Here is a 27,524-nt window from a genome sequence, read left to right as displayed (position 1 = left end):
GAATGGTGAATGGGAGGACTGGGAAGGCAATTCCCAATGCTCAGATTCCCTATGTTTTTTAACTAAAGTCCTCCTTAGAATACAGGTAGTCCTCGACTTACAGCACTTCATTTAATGACCGTTCAAAGTCACAACGGCACTGAAAAAAAATGACTTATGACCGTTTTTTTCACACTTAGAACTGTTGCAGCATCCCCATTTTTGATCATATGATCAAAATTGGCAACGGGTTCATATTTATGACGGTTGCAGTGTCCCAGGGTCATGTGATCCCCTTTTGTGACCTTCCGACAAACAAGGGCAGCCGGATGCATTTAACAACCGTGTGACTAACATAACAATGGCAGTGATTCACTTAACAACGGTGGCAAGAAAAGTCGTAAAACGGGGCAAAACTCACTTAACACATGTCTCCGCTGAACGACAGAAATTTTGTGCTCAATTGTGGTCGTAAGTCGAGGGCTACCTGTATTTTGCTACAAATTAGGGATGCCCAATAGTTTTTGGTCCGAGGGCTGCCCTTCGTTTTTGAATGTGGCTGCATTGTAAAAAAGGGGAGAGAATTAAAAACTGGGGGGGGGGGCGTTGTTGGGAGAAGCAAATCCCCAAAGTAAAGTCAATTTAGATAAATTTATATTCCGCTTTAACTCATTTTAATTTACGGCGTTACACACAATTCGTACGATTTCTTCTCCATGGCTTTAATCATTTCCCATTTCAGCCGCTGTAAGAGTTACAACCTGGTGGCATGGCAAGCAGTGACATCGAAGGTTTTCACAACTATTGTAACCTTAGGCCTGAGATTACACATCCCTGCTTTGCTCAAAACACAGATTCCAAAATACCCAATCCTTTCTTTCTTTCTATTTATTTGCTGTCCAGAATTGTTTCGTTAGGAGATGGGCTGCAAATAAATTCAACCCATCAATCAATATCCTTAGAAAAGCCATTTTTTTCCCCTCAGACCCTCACATTCACCCTTCCTGGCCATCTTCTCCAGCAATGGATGGTATTCTAAGCATGGCAATCTCAAATTAAACCAAACCACATCCAACAGAGAGGGACCCGTTCAATTTAGGGGAAACCCGATACTGACTTTCGTTCTTGTTGATGAAAGACAAATCCCCGAATGCCGAGGGTAAAGCTTCCATCAGAGTTAAAAAATAAAATAAAAATGAAACCCACAACCAGCAAGGAAGGCACAAAAACTTGAAGTTCCCTTTACGGAACCCTTTTCCGCCAAATTATGGAGCAAGGTTGCTTATCATAACTACAGCCAATAACTCCAGGGCCCTCCTGGCGTTGGGTCAGTCCACTCCTGCTGACGCCATTCCCAGGAGATGCACAGCTACAGCATGTTGGTAGTTGAAGCAAAGGTAACAGTCCAAGATGATGGCATCTCAATGGCTTTAGGAGTGGAGTATTCCCTGCCCCGTGGCTCTTGATAAGACAGATGTGCTCAAGACAGGTCGATGGCTCCTATAGACAAACTACTTCAAAAGGGTGCCATAACTTTCTCTCTAGTCCTTCAGTCTTTTGCGGGGTGAGCGCTGGTGCTCTTTTGCTTCCGTGTTTCCCCTTTGGAAGATGGCGGCCGACGGTGGCCCAAAGTCCTGACATTACTCGCAGCTCCTGCAGGTTCTTCGGCGAGTTGCTGAAAAGACTTTTTCCAAGCGCCCTTCCGGTTGCCCTGCTCAGGCCCTTCCTTGGAGGACAAATCCGATGTGCTATGCTCTGTTTTCTGACGACGGGACGGAGGCCGGGGTCGCGTGGTGTACAAAAAGAGAGCCGGGTCGGGCATGGGTTCAAGGTCTTCGAAACTGCTGAGCCGTTCGCGAGCCACAATGTCCTTGAAGGCGCCTTTGCAGTGGAAAGCGGTGCTCGCTTGCCGACGGGTGTGAGACTTCTGAGTCCTTTTTTTGGGCCTAGTCTCAGCGCTGGGTTGGGGGACGGAGGGTTTTTCTGGGAGTTTCTCGGGCAGGCCGGTGCTTTTCTGCCGGGTACTGTGAAGTTTCTGTTTGTTTGAATGAAGCTGGAAGGAGAGGTAAGCGGCCGCCTCCGTCTGTTTCTGCAGCTCCGTGTTAAGAACGGTTACTCGGTGGCTTCTCCTCTTGAGCTCTTCCAAGAACTTCCTTTCTTTGTTCCTCAGGTTGGATCGGAGGGCGGCCACCAAACTCTCTTTATGCCTCAGCTCCTTGTGCAATTCCAAATTGTTCTTCTCTTTCTCTTTCAATCGGGCTTCCATGATTTTGCACTTTTCTTCCAGTTCCTGGTCTATTACGTCTAATGCAAGCGAGAAACGAAAGACAAAAGAACAGATTTGAGTACAAAATTCACCACAAACGTTCACCGAATATTAGGGTCTCAGGTACGGATTGACAACCTCTAACACTGAATACAGATAATCCTGGATTTACAACCATTCATTGAGTGACCATTCAAAGTTACAATGGCACTGAAAAAAGTGACTTATGACTGTTTTTCACATTTACAGCATCGCCGTAGTCACTCGCAGCATCCCATGATCAGGTGATCAAAATTCAAACACTTGGAAACTGGCATGTACTTATGACGGTTGCAGGGTCCCGGGATCATGTGATCACCTTTTGCAACTTTCTGACAAGCAGTCATAGGGGAAGCCAGATTCACTTAACAACTGTCTTGCTTAGCAACAGAAATGTTGGGCTCTGTTGTGGTTGTACATTGAGGATTACCTGTAGATCATAGATAACCCTCACCTTCAGGATTAGGGACTGACTGGTATGGAGCTTTACACAACTGTGGCAATAAGGTTATAAAACGGGGCAAAATTCACTTATCTGTCTCACTTAGCAACAATGATGTTGAGCTCCATTGTGGTTGTAAGTCGAGAACTACCTGTACAGTATTTGTAGTTCAAGGTTGAACTGTGTGGTTCTTGGTGCCCTCTGAGCTTGGTTGATGTAACTTGGTTGCTGAAATGGTATAGGTCCGTGATGGCGAACCTTTTTGCCGTCGCGTGCCAAAAGTGGGGGGAGTGCGGGGGGGTCGCACACGTGTGTGCCCACACCCATAATTCAATTCCCCCTGCCCCCCCACATATGCACATGCGACCCCCCTTCGCGCTCCCCCCGCTTTTGGCACATGACGGCAAAAAGGTTACTGGTGGGCCCGGTAGCCCTGTTTTTCACCCTCCCCAGGCTCCAGAGGCTTTCTTGGAGCCTGGGGAGGGTGAAAGCGGCCTTCCCCACCCGCCCTGGAGGCCCTCTGGAGGCTGGAAATGGCCCTTTCCCCGAGTTCCGGTGGGCCCGGAAGGCCCGAAAATCAGTTGGCCGGTGTGCGCATGCACACTGGAGCTGAGCTAGGGCAACGCTTGCATGCCCACAGATATGGCTCCGAGTGCCACCTGTGGCACGCGTGCCATAGGTTCACCATAATGGGTATAGGTTCTCCTGCTTGAGCGGGGGGCTGGACTAGAAGATCTCCAAGGTCTCTTCCAGCTCTATTCTATTCTAAATTCTAAACTGATGATGTTACCTAGTTGCAAGAAAACAACAAAGCTCAGGGAGCACCAAGAAATCCACACTTTGGTGTGTGACAACTTCTTCTGGAATCACTATTGAATGATGGCATGTAACTTGCAACCAGCCTGAAGTCTCGTGAATTTCTCAAAGCTGGTGAGATTTTGACCATCTTACCCTGCATTCGTTCGTGTGAATGCTGAAAACCAGCATGAAAAATTGTTAGTTTTTTTAAAAAAATATATATTCTTGTTTGAAAGCTCACGTGAACTCTGACCATTCCAGTAATATCTCCCTTGAATTTGGGTGTAATCCTATGGTGTTTCGCAAGAGCTCAACATTCTGGCACAAAACTTCACAAGAACTTAACTATGGTGAGATGATCAAATCTTTTAGCCAATTTTAAATGATTCCCATGTATACAGGTAGTCCTCCACTTACGACCACAATTGAGCCCAGAATTCATGTTGCTAAGTGAGAAATTTGTTAAGTGAGTTTTGCCCCATTTTACGACTTTTCTTGTTAAATTAGTTGCTAAATTAGTAACTTGGTTGTTAAGTGAATTTGGTTTCCCCATGAACTTTGCTTGTCGGAAGGTTGCAAAAGGGAATCACATGACCATGGGACACTGCAACCGTCATAAGTATGAGTCAGTTGTCAAGCATACGAATATAAATCATGTGTTGTATGAGGATGTGCAACAGTCATAAGTGTGAAAAAATGGTCATAAGTCACTTTTTTCAGTGCCGTTGTAACTTCAAACTGACACTAAACGAACTGTTGTAACGAACTACCTGTATTTTAAATCCATAAAGCATAGATAAAGATATTGTTTAAATATACAATTGTTTTACTCTTGGACTAAGGAATGAGTGCATTTCAGGATATTTCAATATTTGCTTCTTAAGATTTGGCATGTAGGGTATGAGGCAAAATCTGAATTTCCAATGGATTACACATTTCATTCTGTATTCAAAGATTAGCAATTTAAGGGGATCAGTAACCCAAACCATGTGTTGTGACCCAGGCCCACGTAGTTAATATTAAATGCAAAACAGTTCCAAAAAACAAACAGATTTTATTAAAACAGCTGAGAATTAACTCATTCTCAGCGTATTCCAAATTAAATGAAAGCAAAGTCCTCAAAACACCATTCTTCAGTTTATCTCTGACCTTGGGATAACTAGGCAAACTGCCAAAGGCTTTTCTTGGCAACAGTTCAGAAACAGAAGACGCTAACAAGAAATACATCCAAACACGAAGCAAATCTCTCAACAGTTGTTTTCCGGCAAAGAGGCCAAGAGCCGTTGCTGGTCTTTTAAGCCTTATGGGAAGGGCCAATTATCTCTTGGCCCTACTCCCGAGTTGTCCTCTCTGCTTTAGCTGCTCTTGCCTTCTGGCAGCTCTTCTCATACATGCACTAGGCACAGGCTCCTCCTGTTCCTCTGCCTCTCTACTGTCAGCCTCTGGAGGCTCCGAAGTCTGCGCATCATTCCTTGATGGCCCTGGCCCCATCTCTGCCTCATCCGGGCCTTCCCCAGCCTCCAGGACTGGTCCATGTTTTTCCTCAGCCTCATCGCTGTCCGACTCCGCTGCCAGCTCCACAGGCTGCTGGCGGACCACAACACAATGTGCATGCATGTATACATACACACCCACTCACACACTACCAACAACCATGAACATCCAGACTACTGAGAAAGTACACAATCTGAACTATCTAAAATTTCACCTAGGATATTTTTGGTCTGATCTAGGCTTCCTGAGACAGTAAAAAGCACACGATTAGTCCCAAAAACCCTCTTTTTATTTCAACTGCTGTGAATTATGTTCATTCACAGCCCGTAATGAGTCACAAATAGTTTGTAAAGAGTCCAACAGAAGTCTGCCACAGTCCTTCGGGATAAGGCTGATAAGCATCCATCTTTATCTCCCTTGACACACTACCAAAGACCTAATTGGCAATTAGCTTTGCAAGGCCACACGGAGCACAGAGTCAAAATGGAGCTTCAGAATTTAAACTGACCAGAACCAACGAAGTTGCTTCCTGCAAAGGCTCATGTCCCTTTGCTCCACCTTTATGTCTTATGGGAGGGGCCAATCATCTCCAAGCCTTACTCCCGAGTTGCCCCTTTGGTCTTAACTGTTCTTGCCTTCTGGCAGCTCTGTGCATGCGCGCACTGGGAACAGGCTCCCCCTGTTCCTCTGCCTCACTGATGTCAGACTCTGGAGGCTCTGGAGTCAGCACATCACTCCCAGATGGCCCTGGCCCCATCTCTGCCTTCAATGCAGAGCCCTTGTCTGAGTCTTCCCCAGACTCCAGGACTGGCCCATGTTCCTCCCCAGCCTCCTCGCTGTCTGACTCTGCTGTCAGCTCCGCAGGCTGCCGGCAGACCACAACAATTTTATGGTTGAATTCCATAAGCTATCCAAATTAAAAATCAGATCAAAACTCAATCTGTTCTTGATAAATTTATCTTGTTTGTAGTAATGTTGTTGATAATCTTCAATTTTTTCCCTCTCCTTAAGTTCTGTTAAGCCTATTTAGAAATAGCGCCTCCCTCTTAATTCTCAATCATTGAAAGCAGGGTTCTCCGACCTTCGCCATTTTATGACTTATGGACTTCAACTCCCAGAATTCCTCAGCTATCATGGCTGGCTGGAAAATTCTGGGAGTTGAAGTCCACCAGTCATAAAGTTCCCAAGGTTGGAGCCCTCAAATTTAAAGACAGCCGTAGCCAAACCAGAAAAACTGTTTCATGTATGATAAAAGTGAGCTGGAACATGTCCAGACTGCAGATCCAAGAGCTAGGCAGAGATCTATCATGCTACCTTTTTTTTTTTCATTTTTTAAAAAAGGCTTTCTAATCCACAGGCCACATTTCTGCATTGTGGGGGCACCGTCCTACGGTGATTCTCCTCCTTTCTCTCTGACCGGTCGCAGTCTGTGTTGACAGGGGGGCAGAGGTCGACCCCGAGGCCCCTTGTATGTGGGGTGCCACAAGGGTCGGTCCTCTCGCCCCTTCTGTTCAACATTTATGTGAAGCCGCTGGGTGAGATCATCCGTGGTTTCGGGGTGAAGTACCACCAGTACGCTGATGATACTCAGCTGTACATCTCCACCCCAGACCACCCCAATGATGCCCTTGAAGTGATGTCCCGGTGCCTGGAGGCTGTGCGGATCTGGATGGGGAGAAACAGACTCAGGCTCAACCCATCCAAGACCGAGTGGCTGTGGTTTCCGACATCCCGATATAGTCAGTTGGTGCCATCACTGACTATTGGGGGCGAGTCACTGGCCCCCACGGAGAGGGTTCGCAACTTGGGTGTCCTCCTGGACTCACGGCTGTCTTTAGAAGAGCACATGACAGCCGTGGCCAGGGGGACTTTTTATCAGGTCCGCCTGATTCGCCAGTTGCGTCCCTTTCTGGATCGGGACTCGTTAAATACAGTCACTCATGCTCTCGTTACTTCCCGCTTGGACTACTGCAATGCTCTCTACATGGGGCTCCCCTTGAGGAGCACCCGGAGGCTCCAGCTGGTCCAGAATGCGGCTGCGCAGGTGGTTATGGGAGCGACGTGGCGCTCCCATGTGACCCCCCTCCTGCGCGAGCTGCACTGGCTCCCGGTGGTCTTCCGGGTGCGCTTCAAGGTTTTGGTTACCACCTTTAGAGCACTCCATGGCATCGGACCGGGGTATCTACGAGACCGCCTTCTGCTACCAATAGCCTCTCACCGACCAGTACGCTCCCATAGAGAGGGGCTCCTCAGGGTGCCGTCGGCCAAACAGTGTCGACTGGCGGCCCCCAGGGGGAGAGCCTTCTCTGTGGGGGCACCTACCATCTGGAACGAGCTCCCCCCAGAGATACGGAAGATCCCGGACCTGCGCACGTTTCGCCGTGCTCTCAAAACTTTTCTATTTCAGCAAGCTGGCCTGGCCTAACTCCCATCTTTTAAATTTTTAAATTTTTTAATTCGTGATTTTACAAATTGGGTGTTTTAATCTGTGTTTCGGCGGAAATATTTAATAATTTTAAGGGATTTTTTAATATTTGTATTATCTGTATTTTATCTTGGCTGTTCACCGCCCTGAGTCCTTCGGGAATAGGGCGGTATAGAAATTTGATTAAAAAAAAAAAAAAAATTATATCCATGCCGCAGAATTTATCTTTGCTCAAACTTGCCCAAATGATGTTTCAGTCTGTAACCTCCCTTCCTCCTTTCTTAACATATTCTTGTTCACCCAACCACATAATGACACCAGTTCTTCCCTTACGATGTAAAAAGGTAAAGATAAATACGTGCTAGTTGTTCCTGACTCTAGGGGGCGGTGCTCATCTCCGTTTCAAAGCCGAAGAGCCAGCCCTGTCCGAAGATGTCTCCTTGGTCATGTGGCCGGCATGATTAAATGCCAAAGGCGCACGGAATGCTGTTACCTTCCCACCAAAGGGGGTCCCTATTTTCCTACTTGTATTTTTTACGTGCTTTCGAACTGCTAGGTTGGCAGAAGCTGGGACAAGGAACGGGAGCTCACCCTGTTATGTGGCGCTAGGGATTCGAACCGCTGAACTGCCGACCTTTCGATCGACAAGCTCAGCGTCTTAGCCACTGAGCCACCACGTCCCTCTTATGATTACTTATTATGATTACTTGTTATTACTTATGATGTAGGGACCCATAAAAGAATGATTTCAACAACTGTACAAAGACACTTTTCACCTTGTCAGAAGAAAACAGGCAGGAAAGGCCCAGAAGAAATGATGTAAGTTAAGAAACCACAGAGCTGTTAAGGGTGGAAGATAAAAACTTTTCCCAAGGGAAGGCTTGTCCAGTGAGTCAGCCATTTCTAAAGATGTCAGCAAAAGAATAAATATGCTGATTCATCCTTTATTCTCCTTTCTCTTTAAGCCTAACAGGCCCAATTTAGGAACTTACTTAACACAATGCTGAGTCATTCTGTCATCATATGCCCAAAATACCATAACAAAATAAGAGAGTTGGAACTTGGAAGGGACCTTGGAGGTCTTCTAGTCTAACCCCCTGCTCAAGCAGGAAACCCTAAAACATATCAGACAAATGGTTGTCCAATCTCTTCTTAAAATCATCCAGAGTAAAAGCACCCACAATATCTGGAAGCAAGCTCTTCCATTGATTAATTGTTCTCACTGTCAATTTATATCCAGGTTGGTTCTCTCATTACTGTATTTTTTGGACTATAAGATGCACCGGAGTATAAGACGCACCTTAGTTTTTGGGGAGGAAAATAAGAAAAAAGCTGATTGGGGGTGGATCGGAATATCCCCAATCAGCTGTTCCCAGAGGTGAACTTTAGCAACAGGTTTGTTGGGTGCGAGTTCTGCGCCTTGCTTTTTTTTCAGCCTCTGAAACCTCCATTTCAGAGGCTTTTTTTTCAGCCTCTCAAACAGAGATTTCAGAGGCTTTTTTCAGCTTCTGAAACCTCGGTTTTAGAGGCTGGGTGGGGCTACATTCAGTGTATAAGAACCCACCCAAATTATCACCCTCTTTTAGGGGAGAAAAAGGTGTGTCTTATACTCCAAAAAATACGATAGTTTCCCTCCATTACTTCTTATTCTGCCTTTAGGTGCTTTGGAGAATAGGTTGACCCCCTCTTCTTTATAGCAGCCCCCCTCAAATATTGGAACACTGCTATCATGTCACCCCAAGTCCTTCTTTTCATTAAACTAGTCATACCCAATTCCAGCAACCGTTCTTTATATGTTTTAGTCTCCAGTCACTTGATCATCTTTGTTGCTCTTTGCACTCTTTCTAGTGTCTCAACATCTTTTTTATATAGTGGCAACCAAAACTGGATGCAATGTTCCAAATGTGGCCTTACCAAGGCATTATAAAGTGGTACCAATACTTCATGCAGGGATGGGATCCCACCGGTTGAACAACCGGTTGTCTGAGTGCGCGCTTTGCACACGCTATCTCGTGCGTGCGTGCACCAGATGGGCAGAGTTTCCTTAAAATTGAACTTTCGCGTTGCAAACAAGGAAAAGAGCAAGGAAAACAGCTGAGGAGACCCAATTCAATCTGCCGTGCCTGATCAGCTGGGCTTCAGAAGCAGAAATAAAGGTCAGTATAACCCGGGGGTGGGCAGGCGGGCCACTTTCACAGCAACAGAGAACCGGTTCACTCTCGGCAGAAAGTGGGAACTACCGGTTCTCCCGAACCGGTCTGAACCGGTAGAATCCCACCACTGACTTCATGTGATCTGGATTCTATCCACACATCTGCACACACATTCTGGAGAGAGAGAAGGTCCCCGAGGATGGGCTCCAGCAGAAGTCTGAAAGCTTGGAAGCTTAAACCTCTGGTCCTGATGACCGACCCAGATTAGATTCTGAAACATCATCCTGGGACACGTACATTTGCCTTCATTCGATTCTATCCCTCTGTGGAGGCAACCTTGGACTGCCTTGGCTTTTTTGGCAGCTGCAACACACTGCTGGCTCCCATTTAAGTGGTTGTCCACTAGAACTCCAAGATCCTTCTCACAGTTACTACTATTGAGCCAGGTACAGAAGCTTGAAGAATGGAGTCTCGAGGATCAGAAGTCTGAGATGGCAACCTAACGTCCAATTTCTACCACTTCTGGAAGTCAGCAACCTACAACTAAGGAGAAATTCCCTATGAGTGAGAACAATTAACCAGTGGAACAGCTTGCCTTCGGAAGTTGTGGGTGCTCCATCACTGGAGGCTTTTAAGAAGAGACTGGACAGCCACTTGTCTGGAATGGTATAGGTCCGTGATCGCAAACCTATGGAATGTGTGTCTGAAGTGGCACGTGAAGCCATGTCGCCTGGTATGCGCGGCATTGCCTGTTCCTCTTCCGGGTTTCTGGCACACATGCGCATGCAATGATCAGCTGGGCTTTTTGCATACGGTAGTGCCGGAAACTGGAAGAGCTGGTCTTCCATTTTCTTGCATTAGCACACGCGCCGGTTAGTTGATCGTCGCACGTGCATGCACACCAGAAACCTGGAAGTGTAGCTGGCTGAAACCGGAAGTTCAGTAGTTGAAACCGGAAGTTCATTTTCGGGTGCGCGCATGCACCCTGGGCAGCTCCTCTTCCGAGTTGCGGCCCAGACGCACGTACGCTCTCTTTTCGGCATTTGGTGCCGAAAAGGTTCACCATCACTGGTATAGGGTCTCCTGCTTGAACAGGGGGTTGGACTTGAAGATCTCCACGGTCCCTTCCAACTCTGTTATTATGTTCTGTTCTGACCCAAGAAGCTTAAAAGAGCAGCTGAAGATGGCAAGGCGGTACCAACTGGATATGTTTTTATGAGCCAGGCGTGTTCTCCCAGGCGTGGCCAGAGGTAGCTTCCTTGGGATGCTGCCATTTCTCTTGCTAACACTGCCTTCCATCAGCATTCCATTCATCTGATGCTCTCCACACTTCCTTTGCTGCACTAACAGCCTCGCCTTTTGCCCCGAGGCTGAGGGTGGAACCTTGCATGCCCAAATAAAACCACGGCTTTGTGGAGTGCAGTTGAAACCTCGAGACCCCCATCGTTCAGATCCCCTCCCAGGGTTCATTAGCTTTGATCTCTCATTTGATTTCTAGTTCTTAACAACAGAAAACAGAAATATATTAATAGGAAGGTGCAGGGCAGCGTTTCTCAATTTTAGCAACTTTTAAGATGCGTGGACTTCAACTCCCAGAATTCTCCAGCCAGCTGGCTGGAGAATTCTGGGAGTTGAAGTCCACGCATCTTAAAGTTGAAGTCCACACATCTTAAAGTTGCCAAGGTTGATCTGGGGCTTCATTATAATCTTCTGAAGCACTGGGCATGGTTCCTACGTTGTAATTTCTTGCAACCCAAGAGAGAGAGAAAAAAAGACTGACTACATGATTGTAGGGCTACTGTTTCGTGAAATGTAATTTGAAGATAATGCAAATGTAACAGGAAATGGAATTCAGTTTTGTTTTTGCTCCGAGCTGCTCCCTGTTTGTTTGGAGAGCGAGAGCGAGAGCAAGAGCGAGCGAGAGAGAGAGAGAGAGAGAGAGAGGGAGAGAGATCTGTTCTGGATGGCTGCCCACCTTGAAAAAGAGGTTGGCAATTAAGACTCTTACTGCATCTGGCACTGACATTGGAGCTGCGCAGAACAACTATGGTGGAGATGCTGTATGTATGTGTGTGTGTGTGTGTGTGTGTGTGTGTGTGTGTGTGTGTGTGCATGGTTTTATTGCAGCTTTGGCTGATAAATTTGGGACATCTCTACCTGGAAGAGAAACATCTTGCTTCAATGTGCAGGCAATCTCAAGCACAGACTTTTGCAAAGTCTTTTTGTGGGGTAGCCCTTGAATAGCAATAGCAATAGCACTTAGACTTATATACCGTTTCACAGTGCCTTACTGCCCTCTCTAAACGGTTTAAAGAGTCAGCCTCTTGCCCCCAACAATCTGGGTCCTCATTTTACCCACCTCGGAAGGATGGAAAGCTGAGTCAACCTTGAGATGGTCAAGATCGAACTCCCGGCAGTTAGCAGAGTTAGCCTGCAATAGCAATAGCACTTAGACTTATATACCGCTTCACAGTGCTTTTACAGCCCTCTATAAGCGGTTTATGGAGTCAGCATATTGCCCCCGACATTTTACTGACCTTGGAAGGATGGCAGGCTGAGTCAACCTTGAGCTTGGTGAGATTCGAACTGCCAAATTGCAGGCAGCCGGCAGGCAGCAGAAATAGCCTGCAGTACTGCACTCTAACCACTGCGCCACCTCGGTTCCTATTGATTGATTATCAACCTCAACCAATCAGAATAGAGCTGGAAGGGACCTTGGAGGTCTTCTAGTCCAACCCCCTGCTCAAGCAGGAGACCTTATATCCATGATGGTGAACCTGGTGAGATTCGATCTGCCAAACTGCTGGCAGCCGGCAGTCATCAGAAGTAGCCTGCAGTACTGCATTCTAACCACTGTGCCACTGCAGCTCATACATACATACAATCAGTGGTGGGATTCCAGTAATTTAACAACCGGTTGTCTGCCCTAATGATTTCTTCCAACAAGTTCTTTGCCAAACTGCTCAGAAAGTTAACAACCGGTTCTCCCGAAGTGGTGCGAACTGGCTGAATCCCACCACTGCATACAATACAGGGGTGAAATCTACTTACCTTCCCTACTGGTTCAGAAGTGCACACGTGTGTGCGTCATGTGCGATTTTAGACCCTCTGCGCATGCACAAAGCCTTCTGCGTATGTGCAGAAGGTAAAAAACAGCTTACTTCCTGGTTAAAACCAGGAAGTAACGACGTCCGGCCGGGTGGGCGGAGCCTCACGCTGCCACTGCTACCGATTCACTTGAACCGGTGCGAACCGGTAGCATTTCACCCCGATACAATACCTTAAATACAGGTAGTCCTTGACTTACGACCACAATTGAGCCCAAAATTTCTGTTGCTAGGTGAAACATTTGTTAAACGAATTTTGGGCCATTTTACAACCTTTCTTGCCACAGGTGTTACGTGAATCACTGCAGTTGTTTAAGTTAGTAACACGGTTGTTAAGTGAACCTGGCTTCCCCACTGACTTTGCTTGTCAGAAGGTCGCAAAAGGGCGACCCTGGGACACTGGAACCGTCATAAATATGAGTCAGTTGCTAATCCTCTGAATTTTGATCATGTGACCATGGGGATGCTGCAAGGCTTGTGAGTCTGAAAAATGGTCATAAGTCATTTTTATCTGCGCCGTCGAACTTTGAATGGTCACTAAATGAACTGTTGTAAGTCGAGGGCTACTTGTATTTGGAAACAAATGACCACTGAAGCTGAACCAGTGGTGAAATCTAAAATTTGTTACTACTGGTTCTGTGGGCATGGCTTGCTGGGGGGGGGGTAATATGACTGGGTGGGCGTGGCCAATTTTTTTTTTAACTTTTAAAACCATTTTTTCTACAACCTCTTCAGCGAAGAGGTTGTAAAAAAATGCTTTCAAAAGGCTCTGACGATTTCCTTTTAAATGCCTCTGACGATCAGGCAACTCAGCTTGGATCATCAGAGGCTTTTAAAAGAAAAAAAGCCTCTGCCAATCAGGCAACCCAACTGGGATCATCAGAGGCTTTTAAAAGCACTTTTTTCTACAACCTCTGAAGAGGTTGTAGAAAAAATGCTTTTAAAACCTTTTGACGATCCCAGCTGAGCTGAGCGATCATCAGAGGCTTTTTTTTTTTTTTACTTTTAAAAGCATTTTTACGGCTGAAGACGTTGTAGAAAAAATGCTTTCAAAAGGCTCTGACGATCCCAGCTCAGTTGCCTGATCAGCAGAGGCTTTTTTCCTTTTAAATGCCTCTGACGATCAGGCAACTCAGCTTGGATCATCAGAGGCTTTTAAAAGAAAAAAAGCCTCTGCCAATCAGGCAACTCAACTGGGATCATCAGAGGCTTTTAAAAGCATTTTTTTGTACAACCTCTGAAGAGGTTGTAGAAAAAATGCTTTTAAAACCTTTTGACGATCCCAGCTGAGCTGAGCGATCATCAGAGGCTTTTTTTTTTTTTTACTTTTAAAAGCATTTTTACGGCTGAAGACGTAGAAAAAATGCTTTTAAAAGTAAAAAAAAAAGCCTCTGATGATTGTGCAGCTCAGCTGGGCATGGGGGGTTGGGGGCAGGGATTTTTGCTACCGGTTCTCCGAACCACCCGCCTCCATCACTACTGGATCAGGTGATCCGGTCCAAACCGGGAGCATTTCACCCCTGAGCTGAACCAAGTTTCCTTCTTCCTCCATTTTAAAGCTACTGATTTAATTTCTGTATTATGTCTGTTATGACTTCAGGTCTGCTTGAATGGATGTTTTTATTGTCTTGTTGTACTGTGTGCCTTCCAGTGCCATTAAGGGATTGAACAGTTTATAAATCTTGCAAATGAATCTACGAAATATGACTAAATAAATATGCTGTTAACAAAAACTTAATTTTGTTTGTTTTTCTTGTGACAGGAAGATATGTTTTAGGATGCTGTTTACGAATGCTGTACTGCTTCAGTCAAGATATTTATTCTTCTTTGGAAGAAAAAGTAATAATAATACAAATGATTTATTTATTTACATATGACATTTATATGGCTAATCAACTGAGACAAATGTGACTTTGGATGACATACATCCATAGAAAAAAAAAGCCAGAAAGTAAATACAATTAAAATTACACCAACTGCATTTAATAGATGATTGGAAACTCTCAATGTGGTGTCCTTGGTGCTCCCTGAACTTGGTGGTTTGCTTGCAGATATTTCATTACCCAACTAGATAACATCATCAGTGCTAGTGAGGGTGGACTTTCCCTCCTGTTTATATACAGTAGCTTTTGTATGCTTCCTGAAGTGCTTGATGATCATATGGCGTCTATGACCTCGTAGACGACCCTCATTCTGTTAAGGCGCGGGTGGTAATGGGAGCGACATGGCGTTCCCATGTGACACCTCTCCTGCGCGAGCTGCACTGGCTCCCGGTGGTCTTCCGGGTGCACTTCAAGGTTTTGGTTACCACCTTTAGAGCGCTCCATGGCTTAGGACCTGGTTATTTACGGGACTGCCTACTACCACCAATAGCCTCTCACCGGCCGGTACACTCTCATAGAGAGGGGCTCCTCTGGGTGCTGTCGGCCAAACAATGTTGACTGGCGGCCCCTAGGGGGAGAGCTTCTCTGTGCGGGCACCTACTATCTGGAACAAGCTCCCCCCGGAGATACGGAGGATCCCGGATCTGCGCACCTTCCGCCGCGCTCTTAAGACCTTTTTATTCCATCAGGCGGGCCTGGCCTAATCTTTTCCCTCTTTTTAATTATGTAAATTTTAATTGGTTTTTAAATGATTGGGGTTTTAATACGTTTGGGCCAAATTTGTTTAATTCATTTTTACTTTGTTTTTTAAATTTTGTATCTATGTATTTTTACTGTTTGGCTGTTCACCGCCCTGAGTCCTTCGGGAGTAGGGCGGTATATAAATTAAATAAATAAATAAACAAACAAATAAATAAATAAAGGACCTTGGAGTACTCATTTCTAAAGATCTAAGCCCAGAGCCCACTGTAACAACATTGCCAAAAAGGCATTAAGAGTTGTTAATCTAATCTTGCATAGTTTCTTCTCTGGTAATATTGTACTACTAACTAGAGCCAGGATGGCAAACCTATGGCACGTGTGCCACAGGTGGCACATGAAGCCATATCTGTTGGCACGCAAACGTTGCCCTAGCTCAGCTCCAGCACGCATGCGCATGCCAGCCAGCTGATTTTCAGGCCTTCTGATCTCACCGGAAGTCAGGAAACGGGCTGTTTCCAGCCTCTTGATGGCCTCCAGGGGGGTGGGGAAGGCCGTTTTCGCCCTCCCCAGGCTCCCCAGGCTTGGAAAAACGGGCCTACCGGTAACCTTTTTGAGTGCTGGGGGGGGGGTCACATGTGCATGTGCAGGGGGCAGGACATGGGGGGGGGCATTGAATTATGGGTGTGGGCATATGCACACATGACACACACACACACATTCCCCCCGCTTTTGGCACGCGACGGCAAAAAGGTTAGCCATCACTGAACTAGAGCATACAAAACATTTGCTAGACCAATTCTTGAATACAGCTCATCTGTCTGGAACCCGCACTGCATATTTCAGAGATATTTCACGAGAAGAGTCCTCCACTCCTCTGTTCATAACAGAATACCTTATGCCACCAGACTTGAAATTTTGGGTTTAGACAATTTAGAACTACGCCGCCTTAAGTCTGACCTAAGTGTAGTACATAAAATTATCTGCTACAATGTCCTACCTATCAATGATTACTTCAGCTTCAACCGCAACAATACCCGAGCACACAATAGACACAAACTTAAGGTAAACCGCTCCAAACTTGATTGCAGAAAATACGACTTATTTATTGTTTATTTATTTATTGGCTCGATTTATATGCCGCCCTTCTCCGGAGACTCAGGGCGGCTTACAATGCATTAAGCAATAGCCTTCATACTTTTTGTATGTACCTGCTTAGTAGGGCTTTTGGCCCCCCCAAAGCGGTGTTCTTTTTTATACAAAGTCAGCTTATTGCCCCCACAATCCGGGTCCTCATTTTACCTACCTTGGAAGGATGGAAGGCTGAGTCAACCTTGAGCCTGGTGAGATTTGAACTCGCAGTAATTGCAAGCAACTGGCAGCTAAGTGCTACTTAACAGCACTTTAGTCCGGTGCACCACCAAGGCTCCTAAAACTTCAGCAACAGAGTGGTCAATGCCTGGAATGCACTACCTGACTCTGTGGTTTCTTCCCCAAGCCCCCCAAGCCACCAAGGTCACCCTCAGAATCCTGGATTCTAGGACTCACCCAAAATAACATTTCATCAATGATAGCTCTTCAAATTGTACATGTCCTCAATGGATCATAGAGCTGGGCTACATTTTTTTCCCACTATAACACTACAGCAGGAGCAGAGGTGGTATTCAGCTGGTTCAGACTGGTTTGCCTGAACTGGTAGCAGAAATTGCGGGTGGGCCTGCCCCAGCTCTATGCCATCCTACTGAGGCATATTTTTGAGGCCATGTGCATGCACGGAAGGCTGGGCGCATGTGATGAAGGCAGGCACATGCATGAACTGGGCGCATGCATGCACAAAGCGAGCATGCGTGCGCAGGGCGAACCGATAGTAACCTAATCTGAAACCCACCGCTGAACAGGAGGGAAGATTTTGAGATGATTTTGAAAGCGGCAATGCCGGCTTGCTTAGGCTTCATTCAGACTAGGTCACAATTTCACGCCACTGGAAAAAAAAAACATGAAACTAGACAAAGTCAGATGCCAGGACAGGACAATGTTCAACTGGGAATCTTTCCAAGTCTGGGGAAGATGCTGTGAGCAAAGAAGCCAGCTGAACAATATCACTCATGCCTGCTCATTTGGCACCCTCTGCCGGCTACTTTCAGCTGGAGACTTGAATGAAAGAGATCATTCAGTGGAGTGAGAGAGGAAGGAAATATGGCAATTGGGGGTCAGACCAACAATCAAGCAAACAATAGCCCAATTAAGAAACTGCCAAAGAAGCCAACAGTAAACAGCCCAACCAAAGAATCTCTAAGACCACAACCACCGCACCAACAGGGCAAGCCACTAGACTAGAATATAAATGGACAGCAAACCTCACTTACTGATGATGTTACCTACTTTGGGTAATGAAATGTCTGCAAGAAAACAAGCACTGTTAAAGCACTGTTATTAACATCTGCTGCTTGCAATTACTGCAAGTTCAAATCTCACCAGGCTCAAGGTTGACTCAGCCTTCCATCCTTTCAAAGGTAGGTGAAATGAGGACCCAGATTGTGGGGGCAATAAGATGACTTTGTATAAATATACAAAAGTATGAAGGCTATTGCTTAACGCATTGTAAGCCGCCCTGAGTCTCTGGAGAAGGGCGGCATATAAATTAAAGTAAAAAAAGAAAAAAGAAAGAAAAGAAAAGAAAACACTAAGGATTCCTCAGTTTGACTCCCTTAATAATTCCTTTCCCTCCTGTTGTTCAGGGTTAGGGTTGGGGTTAGGGTTAGGCTCAGTGGCTAAGACACTGAGCTTGTCGATCAGAAAGGTTGGCAGTTCAGCGGTTCAAATCCCTAGTACAGGTCTCCTGTGTGAGCAGGGGGTTGGACTAGATGACCTCCAAGGTCCCTTCCAACTCTGTTACTGTTATCTGTTATCTAACCTTAGCAATTTTAAGACTTGTGGACTTCAACTTCCAGAGTTCCTCAGCCAGCAAAGCAAAGCTGGCTGAAGAACTCTGGGAGTTGAAGTCCACAAGTCTTAAAGTTGCCAAGGTTGGAGACCCCTGCTTTAGTTAGTAAAATGTATTTTTTAAAAACAAATCAAGCTGGAACTACTGTTGCTCTTACAATTTACTGAACACCCAGGTTCTTCTCTCTTTTCCATCTTCACATCAGTGGTGGGTTTCAAATTTTTTTACTACCGGTTCTGTGGGTGTGGCTTGGTGGGCATGGCATGGCTTGGTGGGCGTGGCTTGGTGGGTGTGGCAGGGGAAGGATACTGCAAAATCCCCATTCCCTTCCCAATCCAGGGGAAGGTTACTGCAAAATCCCCATTTCCTCCTGATCAGCTGGGACTTGGGAGGCAGAGAATAGATGGGGGTGGGTGGGACCAGTCAGAATTTTTACTACCGGTTCTTCGAACTACTCAAAATTTCCACTACTGGTTCTCCAGAACTGGTCAGAACCTGCTGAAACCCATCTCTGCTTCACATCCACCTTGTTAGGTTAAGAGGGAGTATTGTATACAGCTCAACTGCTAGTATAATTTCAAGAAGAGCCATGCTGGATCCAATCAAACTTCAAATATCTTTTTCATATTGGGATTCAATGCATGTGTAGATCGTAGTATATTATTCCTAGTTTATGTTTGTTAGTTCGGTTTAAAAAAAGGGGGGGGGAATTATCTTCTCACTTACCTTGCTGTCTGGCTTCCAACTCTTTCACTTCCAGATCATGGGTCAGTTCTAAACAAAAAAGAGAATGAAGCAGGAAGGTTAAATTCCTTTATTGTTTATTAAGAGATTGTTTATTATTTTACAGATCAATGCAAGGATTTGTCAGACCGGCCACAATTTAAGCCTCTAAATGAAACCGATCCTTTGTTCTGTTAGATATAGAAAGGTAGACAGCTTATTAGATATCAAGCGTTTTGCAGGAGTGCAAAGCCAGAACTGAAAATCGTGTGCCAAAATCCCTAAGTTCTATTCTGAATTTGCTGAAATGGCAAAATTGACTGTTTGGTCAGCGATAAGAAAACAAGTACGTTGATAAAAGACTGGAAACTTCATATGGATTTTTTTGCTGAAAATGGGGAAAAAAATGTGATTTATGATGTACTGATTAAAAGGGGTTGAATATAAGAAGAGAATCGTATGTAGCCTTAAAGAGACAGTAAGTTTGTAATTACTACTGTATAAAGCAGCTTGGAAATAGTTTATTTATGTATCTTTTTTTTTTGTTATCTATATTACTTATATTACTAAATTACTGCAGAAAAAACAATTACTACCAACCTGCCTTCCATTGAGGACCTGTATACTGCACGAGTCAAAAGAGGGCTGTGAAAATATCTACAGACCCCTCACATCCTGGACATAAACTGTTTCAACTCCTACCCTCAAAATGACGCTATAGAACAACTAGACACAAGGACAGTTTTTCCCCGAACGCCATCACTCTGCTTTAACAAATAATTCCCCCAACACTGTCAAACTATTCACTAAGTCTGCATTACTATTAATCTTCTCATCGTTCCCATCACCCATCTCCTCCCACTTATGACTGTATGACTGTAACTTTGTTGCTTGTATCCTTACGATTTATATTGATATTGTTTCCTGATTGCTTCTTTGTTCCCTATGACAATCATTAAGTGTTGTACCTTATGATTCTTGATGAGTGTATCTTTTCTTTTATGTACAATGAGAGTGTATGCACCAAGACAAATTCCTTGTGTGTCCAATCATACTTGGCCAATAAAATTCTATTCTGTTCTGTTCTGTTCTGTTCTGTTCTATTCTATTCTATTCTATTCTATTCTATTCTATTCTATTCTATTCTATTCTATTCTATTCTATTCTATTCTATTCTATTCTATTCTATTCTATTCTATTCTATTCTATTCTATTCTACTTTTAGCACTTTCTTCTTTTAGGTTTTCTTTCCTTTTTCTTGCTTTGACTTTGCATGGCTTCATGCTTATCTTTTACTTATGTAAAAATCTCTGATAAAAATTATATATTTGAGATGTTTTTCTGAGAAGGGATCTGATCGATTTCATTAGACTCCGAATGGAATCCATGGTACAAAAAGATCAGGATCTCCTGTTCTAAACAGAAACTAAATCTGTTACTGCACGGTTTCTGTTACGTCATAACTAGGATAGTAATGCTGCCTATGTTTTGCGTTGCAAAGGTTTTATGGCTTCAAATGCAAACTTTTAGGGATTCTCTTGACTTAGTCAGGTTGGATTTATTGGGTTTATTTAATGGGTTTAATTAAGACCTTTTAATTAAACGGTTTCAGTGGGCTGCTGTAAACAGGTTTTAATTAAAAGCTTTTAATTGAGTGGCTTCACTTTAGAGGTTTGTAAACTGGTTTTAATTAAGGGCTATAACAGAGAGGTTTCTAGGAGGGGATTGTTTCCACTTTGGCACTGCAAAAATAACAATGAAACAAGACAGGCAGACATGTTGTAAATATGCATCAAATTCAATCAATCAATCAATCAATCAATCAATCAATCAATCAATCAGGGTTTTTTGTTCAACAAGGGATGGTTGTCAGACTGAAACCCAAAGGTGAGACAGTAAGATCCAATCCAGTCCAATCCTTTGTTTTAACCTAATGGACAGAATCTTGGACAGACTAAAGCTGTAACAAGCACACATTCTGTTATACCAGTTTCAGTAATAATCAAGCATCTTATTCCACATAGGCAATAAGTGAATCTACTGCAGGGGTGAAATGCTCCCGGTTCGGACCGGATCACCTGATCCGGTAGCGATGGAGGTGGGTGGTTCGGAGAATCTGTAGCAAAAATCCCTGCCCCCCCCCATGCCCAGCTGAGCCGCACAATCATCAGAGGCTTTTTTTTTTAACTTTTAAAAGCATTTTTTTTACAACCTCTTCAGCCGAAAAAAATGTTTTTAAAAGTAAAAAAAAAAAAAAAAGCCTCTGATGATCGCATGGCTCAGCTGGGATCATCAAAGGCTTTTAAAACGAAAAAAACCCTTTTTTTCTTTTAAATGCCTCTGACGATCCCAGCTGAGTTGCCTGATCCGCAGAGGCTTTTTAAAAAAGCCTCTGCTGATCAGGCAACTCAGCTGGGATCGTCAGAGCCTTTTGAAAGCATTTTTTTACAACTTCTTCGGCGAAGAGATTGTAGAAAAAATGGTTTTAAAAGTAAAAAAAAAAAAATTGTCCACGCCCACCCAGTCACATTACCCCCCCCCCCCCACTAAGTCATGCCCACAGAACCGGTAGTAACAAATTTTAGATTTCACCACTGACCTATTGCTATCCAGAGGTTTTTATTAATACCATGAGGCCCTCTAAAATGCTTTGGGTATTGCAGCCCACATCTGGACAGCAGAACACTGCCTAAATCTGCTGCAAACATGTCCTGGAATCAATATACCCAGGGGTGGGCTGATGGGGGTTCACAGGGGTTCGAGAGAACCTCTAGCTAAGATTCTGTGCAGTTCGGAGAACCCCCAAATCCCACTCCAAGTTGCCTCTGCCTTTATAAACTTATAAATCAAGTACAGGTAGTCCTCGACTTCCAACGGTTCATTTCGTGACCATTTTGAAGTTACAACGACACTGATAAAAAGGGACTTATGACCATTTTTCACACTTATGACCGTTGCAGCATCCCCGTGGTCACGTGATTTACATTCGGATGCTTGACAACTGACTCACGTGTATGGTGGTTGCCGTGCCGCCAGGGCCACATGATCCCCTTTTGTGACCTTCCGACAAGCAGCGGGGAAGCCAGATTTACTTAACGACTGTGCTACTAATTTAACAACTGCAATTAACAACGGTGGCAAGAAAAGTCCTAAAATGGGGCAAAACTTACTTAACACGTTTCTCACTTAGCAACATAAAATTTGGGCTCGATTGTGGTCGTACGTTGAGGACTGCCTGTAATAGAATTTTCTTGGGGATCTTTCATCCTCAATCTTCTAACATTCTCACTAAAGTATTTAGGGCTTGAAGCGAGAGCAAAGCCTCTCACGGCTTCTGATTGTGCAAGCGGAGGGAAAATTAACAAAACCCTGATGTTAAATTAGGCATAACTTTCCTGCTCCTGGCTGTAACAAGCTGATGTGTTCTTTAAAAAGCACCACTTCTTTCTCTTTTGCAAAGGCTGGGAAATCTTTTTTTTCCTCCCAGACACAAGAGGATCTCCTTATTTGTAGAGGGAAAAAAACTGTTGCTAGGGAAGACAGAAGAAAAAGAACAAAAAGTTCTGTATGACTTAGGGTTTGTAGCCTTATGCTTTGTTCCCGGCTACCAGCTCTGAACTTGCAAAACCTCTTACCACCACTAGATGGCATGAAAGAGATGCAGAAAGATCTGGCTTTGTTGCCATCTAGTGATCAGCAAGATTTTGGCAACCTAAGATTTGGTACCTCATGTCATGTGATCTTCCAACTCCCAAATTATAATACAATGAGCATCACTTACATTATTTTTTTGGGGGTGTGTGTGTGCTGTAGCAGATAGTTTCTTGCTATAACTTTGAAATTAAAGTCACTTTTAATTTAATTTAATTTAATTTAATATTTAAATTTATATACCGCCCTTCTCCCGAAGGACTCAGGGCGGTGAACAGCCATAGGTAAAAAACATAGAATACAAAATTTAAAAACAATCTAAAATGTATTAAACAATTTGGCCCGGCAGTTAAAATTCCCCATTTAAAATTCAAATTAAAATTACATCATTGGAAAGTTAGGCCAGCCTGGCTTGATGAAATAAAAAAGTTTTGAGGGTTTTGGATGACGAAAGAGAACAAGGTTAGATTTTTTTATTATTATTATTTATTAGTCCAATTTATATGCCGCCCTTCTCCGTAGACTCAGGGCGGCTTACAATGCATTATAGCAATAGCCTGCATACTTTTTTGCATATACCTGCTTATTAGGGCTTTCGGCCTCCCCTAAGCGGTATTGTTCTATACAAAGTTGGCTTATTGCCCCCACAATCCGGGTCCTCAATTTACCTACCTCGAAAGGATGGAAGGCTGAGTCAACCTTGAGCCTGGTGAGATTCAAACTTGCACTAATTGCAGGCAGCTGGCAGCTAAATGCTAGCACTTAACAGCACTTTAGTCCGTTGCACCACCAAGGCTCAAAAGCCAGAAATGATACTCAAAAGCCAGAAATGAGTCCCCATGATGGGGTGAAAACATTCCCTTCTGCTCTTCATTTTGATGCGGAAACTTGACGTCCAATTTTATCCTTTCTTTTGTTCTAACAGAGTCCTCACGTTTTTACTACTAGCCTGCAATACAGCTCTTTGATCACTTCAGTCACTCTCCGGTTCCTCCGAACTGGTATTTCCAACGATCAGCTGTGCTGCGCGGTTTAGCTTTGCTAGAAAGCAGGAAATCCTGCTTTCTAGCTAAGCTAAATCGCACGGCACAACTGATTCCCCACTCGCTGTTCTACTTACCTTCCCAAGCTTCCTTTTTGGTGCACATTGCACCTGGATGCGTTTGGTGCGCACTGCACATACATGCACAGCACGTGTTTGCTGCGCACTGCACATGCAAGCACAGCACGTGTTTGATGTGCACTGCTCATGCACGCATATAGCATGCACTTGGCTCACAGCACGCATGTTTGGCCAGCATACCGGTAGCAAACCGGTTCAGATTTCACCACTGCTCAAATCCTTTCAATTCCTTGACTGGACTGACACCATGCATTAATCCTAAACCATGGGTTAGTATGACTGTGGGTTGTTGCATAAATAAATACTGGCCGCTATTCAGAACCCATGGAGCCAGGCAGTGGTGGAATTCAATTTTTTTTACTACTGGTTCTGTGGACGTGGCTTGGTGGGCGTGGCTTGGTGGGTGTGGCAGGGGAAAGATACTGCAAAAATCTCCATTCCCACCCCACTCCAGGGGAAGGATACTGCAAAATCCCCATTCCCTCCTCTCTCCTGGGGGAAGGATATTGCAAAATCTCCATTCCCACCCCACTCTGGGGCCAGCCAGAGGTGGTATTTGCCAGTTCTCTGAACTATTCAAAATGTCCGCTACCAGTTCTGCAGAACCAGTCAGAACCTGCTGAATAGCACCCCTGGAGCCAGAAACTATGGTTTATACAGACCGGTGATTGGTTTCACCCCAAATGAGCCTTGGTAGTACAGTGGTCTAAAGCACCTTGTTATTAAGACCAGCTGCCTGCAATTACTGCAGGTTCGAATCTCGCCAGGCTCAAGGTTGACTCAGCCTTCCATCCTTTCTAAGGTAGGTAAATTGAGGACCCAGATTGTGGGGGCAATAAGCTGACTTTGTATAAATATACAAAAGGATGAAGGCTATTGCTTAACGCATTGTAAGCCACCCTGAGTCTCCGGAGAAAGGCGGCATATAAATCAAAATTTAAAAAAAATAAATGCTAAACTACAAGTTACCAAAGAAGTGATGTCATACTGTAAATTCATGATAAGTAGTTTGGTATGTACAGTATTTGATGTACCCTTTCCAGAGAACACGCACTGGTTCTTCTGAAATATAGAACATAGAATAACAGGTTGGAAGTGGCCTCAAGGGCACGGGTGAAATGCTCCCGGTTCGGACCGGATTGCTTGATTTGGTAGCGATGGCAGCGGGTGGTTTGGAGAACCGGTAGCAAAAATCCCTACGCCCCCCCCTCACCATGCCCAGCTGAGCCGCATGATCATCAGAGGCTTTTTGGAAAAAAAACTTTTAAAAGCATTTTTTCTACAACCTCTTTCGACGAAAAAATGCTTTGAAAAGTTTAAAAAAAAGAAGCCTCTGATGATCACGCGGCTCAGCTGGGATCATCAGAGGCTTTTCAAAGCAATTTTTTCTGCAACCTCTTGGCTGAAAAGGTGGTAAAAAAAATGCTTTGAAAAGTCTCTGACCATCCCAGCTGAGTTGCCTGATTGGCAGAGGCTTTTCAAAACATTAGAAAAAATGCTTTAAAAAGTTTTTTAAAAAAGCCTCTGATGATCACGCGGCTCAGCTGGGATCATCAGAGGCTTTTCAAAGCAATTTTTTCTGCAACCTCTTGGCTGAAGAGGTGGTAAAAAAAATGCTTTGAAAAGTCTCTGACGATCCTAGCTGAGTTGCCTGATTGGCAGAGGTTTTTCAAAACATTAGAAAAAATACTTTGAAAAGTTAAAAAAAAAAAAAGTTGGCCACGCCGACCATCACATTACCCCCCCGCCCAAGCCATGCCCACAGAACTGGTAGAAACAAATTTTACATTTCACCCCTGCTCAAGGGTCTTATAGTCCAGCCCCTGCTGAAACAGGGGACCCTGTATTATTTTAGACAAATGGCTGTCCAACGTCTTCTTGAAAACCTCCAGTGAAGGAGCACCCACACTTTTAATTAATTGCTCTAATTGTAAGGAAATTTCTCCTTAGTTCTAGGTTGGATCTCTCTGATAAATTTCTGTTACTTCCTGTCCTGCCTTCAAATTCTTTGGAGAATAGGTTGACCCCTTCTTCTCTGGGACAGTCCAGTGGTGGGTTCCTCCCGGTTCGGTCCGGTTCGGCCGAGTCGGTAGCAGTGACGATATGACGTCACTGAACCAGTTCTCCCCCCCGCCCTCCCACCCACCCACATTATTCTTACCTTTTATTTGGTCCCACCCCCAATCTATTGCTGCCTCCTGAGTCCCAGCTGATGACTAGAGGGAAAAAAACTGTTTAAACTCTTGCGGTGGAGCTTCAAAGGGCCGTCCTACAACTGATCAGTGTTAAAAGCAAACAAATGAGTCGGGTCGTAAATGCGAGGACTGGTCGTAAGTGTGAGGACCTTCCAGAAATGACTCTGACCAGCTAGCCACGCCCACCTAGTCACATGACCTCCAAGCCACACCCACAAAATAAGCCACGCCCACAGAACCGGTAGTAAAAAAATTTAGAACCCACCCCTGGGACAGTCCCTCAAATGTTGGAAGACTGCTATCATGTCAACCCTAGTCCTTCTCTTTGTGAGACCAGACATACTCAGTTCCCACAACCGTTCATCGTACAATTAGAACAAGTCTTCACAGTTTATTTGTTCCTAAAATATCAAGTGTGCCAATTGTTTCCTGGTGGAAAAAACAAGTCTTGTGATTCGTGAGCCAAGACTCTCATTTTTCTTTGTTCGGGGGCAACAATTAATGCGCACTAATTACCCCTCTGAGATTGCACCGTCTAGACTCATCCAGCATCTAAGAAATAATGGGATAAAAAGAAATAGTAAAGCGAGAATTTCCTGCATCTCCTTATGGAGAATGGGAGCTGAGCCAAATTCTTTCCTGCAAAAGTCAGATTAATTTGCACCAAAAGACTCATTCCAACATGGGTTAATAGTGCTTTTATCCCCATAAAACAGGTAGCTGGAGATATCAGGACGATAAAAAGCTCGGTGCCGTTGTAATTTATGCATTTATTTTATTCTTTTTTTTTTTTTGGATTTTATATGCCGCCCTTCTCCGGAGACTCAGGGTGGCTTACAGTGCGTTAAGCAACAGCCTTCATACTTTTGTATATTTTTACAAAGTCAGTTTATTGCCCACACAATCCGGATCCTCATTTTACCTACCTTAGAAAGGATGGAAGGCTGAGTCAACCTTGAGCCTGGTGAGAATTGAACTCGTAGTAATTGCAGGCAGCTGGATGTTAAATGCTGCCACTCAGACTCCTCTTTTTGGGGGGTGGGGAGCATTGGAAGGAAAATTATGTAAACTGGGTTGGTTCTGTCTGATTGTTGGTGCAGGATCTTTCAGAAGACTGAACAGAATTCAGGGAGTCCTTAATTTACAAACATTTTATCTAGCAACGGTTCAGAGTTATGATGGTGCTGAAAAATGTGACTTACAACCGGTCCTCACATTTACCACTGTTGCAGCCTCCCCATAGTCATGTGCAGGGGTCTGCAACGGGTGGGTTCTAAATTTTTTTACTACTGGTTCTGTGGGCGTGGCTTATTTTGTGGGCGTGGCTTGATGGTCATGTGACAATTATTTAGGATTTAGCAGAGGTACTTTGTTTTTTTTACTATTGAAAAGTTTTTTTTAAAAGTTTACACATATTTTCTCCCCCTCTCCTCCCCCCTCCTGCCCCAACCCTCCCCCCCCTAGACTTCCCAGAGCAAATACAGGGTATGGCATTTAACAAACATAAAAAAAACATAAGCTAGCTATCTATAGATTTATCTCCCTCTTGCACTTTAACTCCCCTTATTCATATCTAAATATAACTATTTAGACCAATTATTGC

The 27,524-nt window shown here is 44.4% G+C and overlaps 1 protein-coding gene across 2 annotated transcripts in view; it reads right to left on the bottom strand.

Annotated features, from left to right (window-relative positions):
* Positions 1-630: 630 nt before the first annotated feature.
* CCDC92B (coiled-coil domain containing 92B) overlaps positions 631-27,524 on the bottom strand; it is a 49,308-nt gene continuing 22,414 nt past the window's right edge. For both annotated transcript variants that reach the window (XM_087883436.1, XM_087883435.1), the window contains exons 3-4: positions 18,956-19,003; positions 631-2,283 (exon numbers count right to left, since the gene is read on the bottom strand). In XM_087883436.1, the coding sequence (XP_087739562.1) occupies positions 1,529-2,283; positions 18,956-19,003 (803 nt within the window). In that variant the 3' untranslated portion in view covers positions 631-1,528. The remainder of the gene's footprint in view (positions 2,284-18,955; positions 19,004-27,524) is intronic.

Source organism: Pantherophis guttatus, chromosome 1 (assembly GCF_059756535.1).
Source record: "Pantherophis guttatus breed Tessera chromosome 1, ASM5975653v1, whole genome shotgun sequence".
NCBI classification, from domain to species: Eukaryota; Metazoa; Chordata; class Lepidosauria; order Squamata; family Colubridae; genus Pantherophis; species Pantherophis guttatus.
The sequence above is the reverse complement of the archived record's forward strand: the minus strand, read 5'-3'. Positions and strand labels throughout refer to the sequence as shown.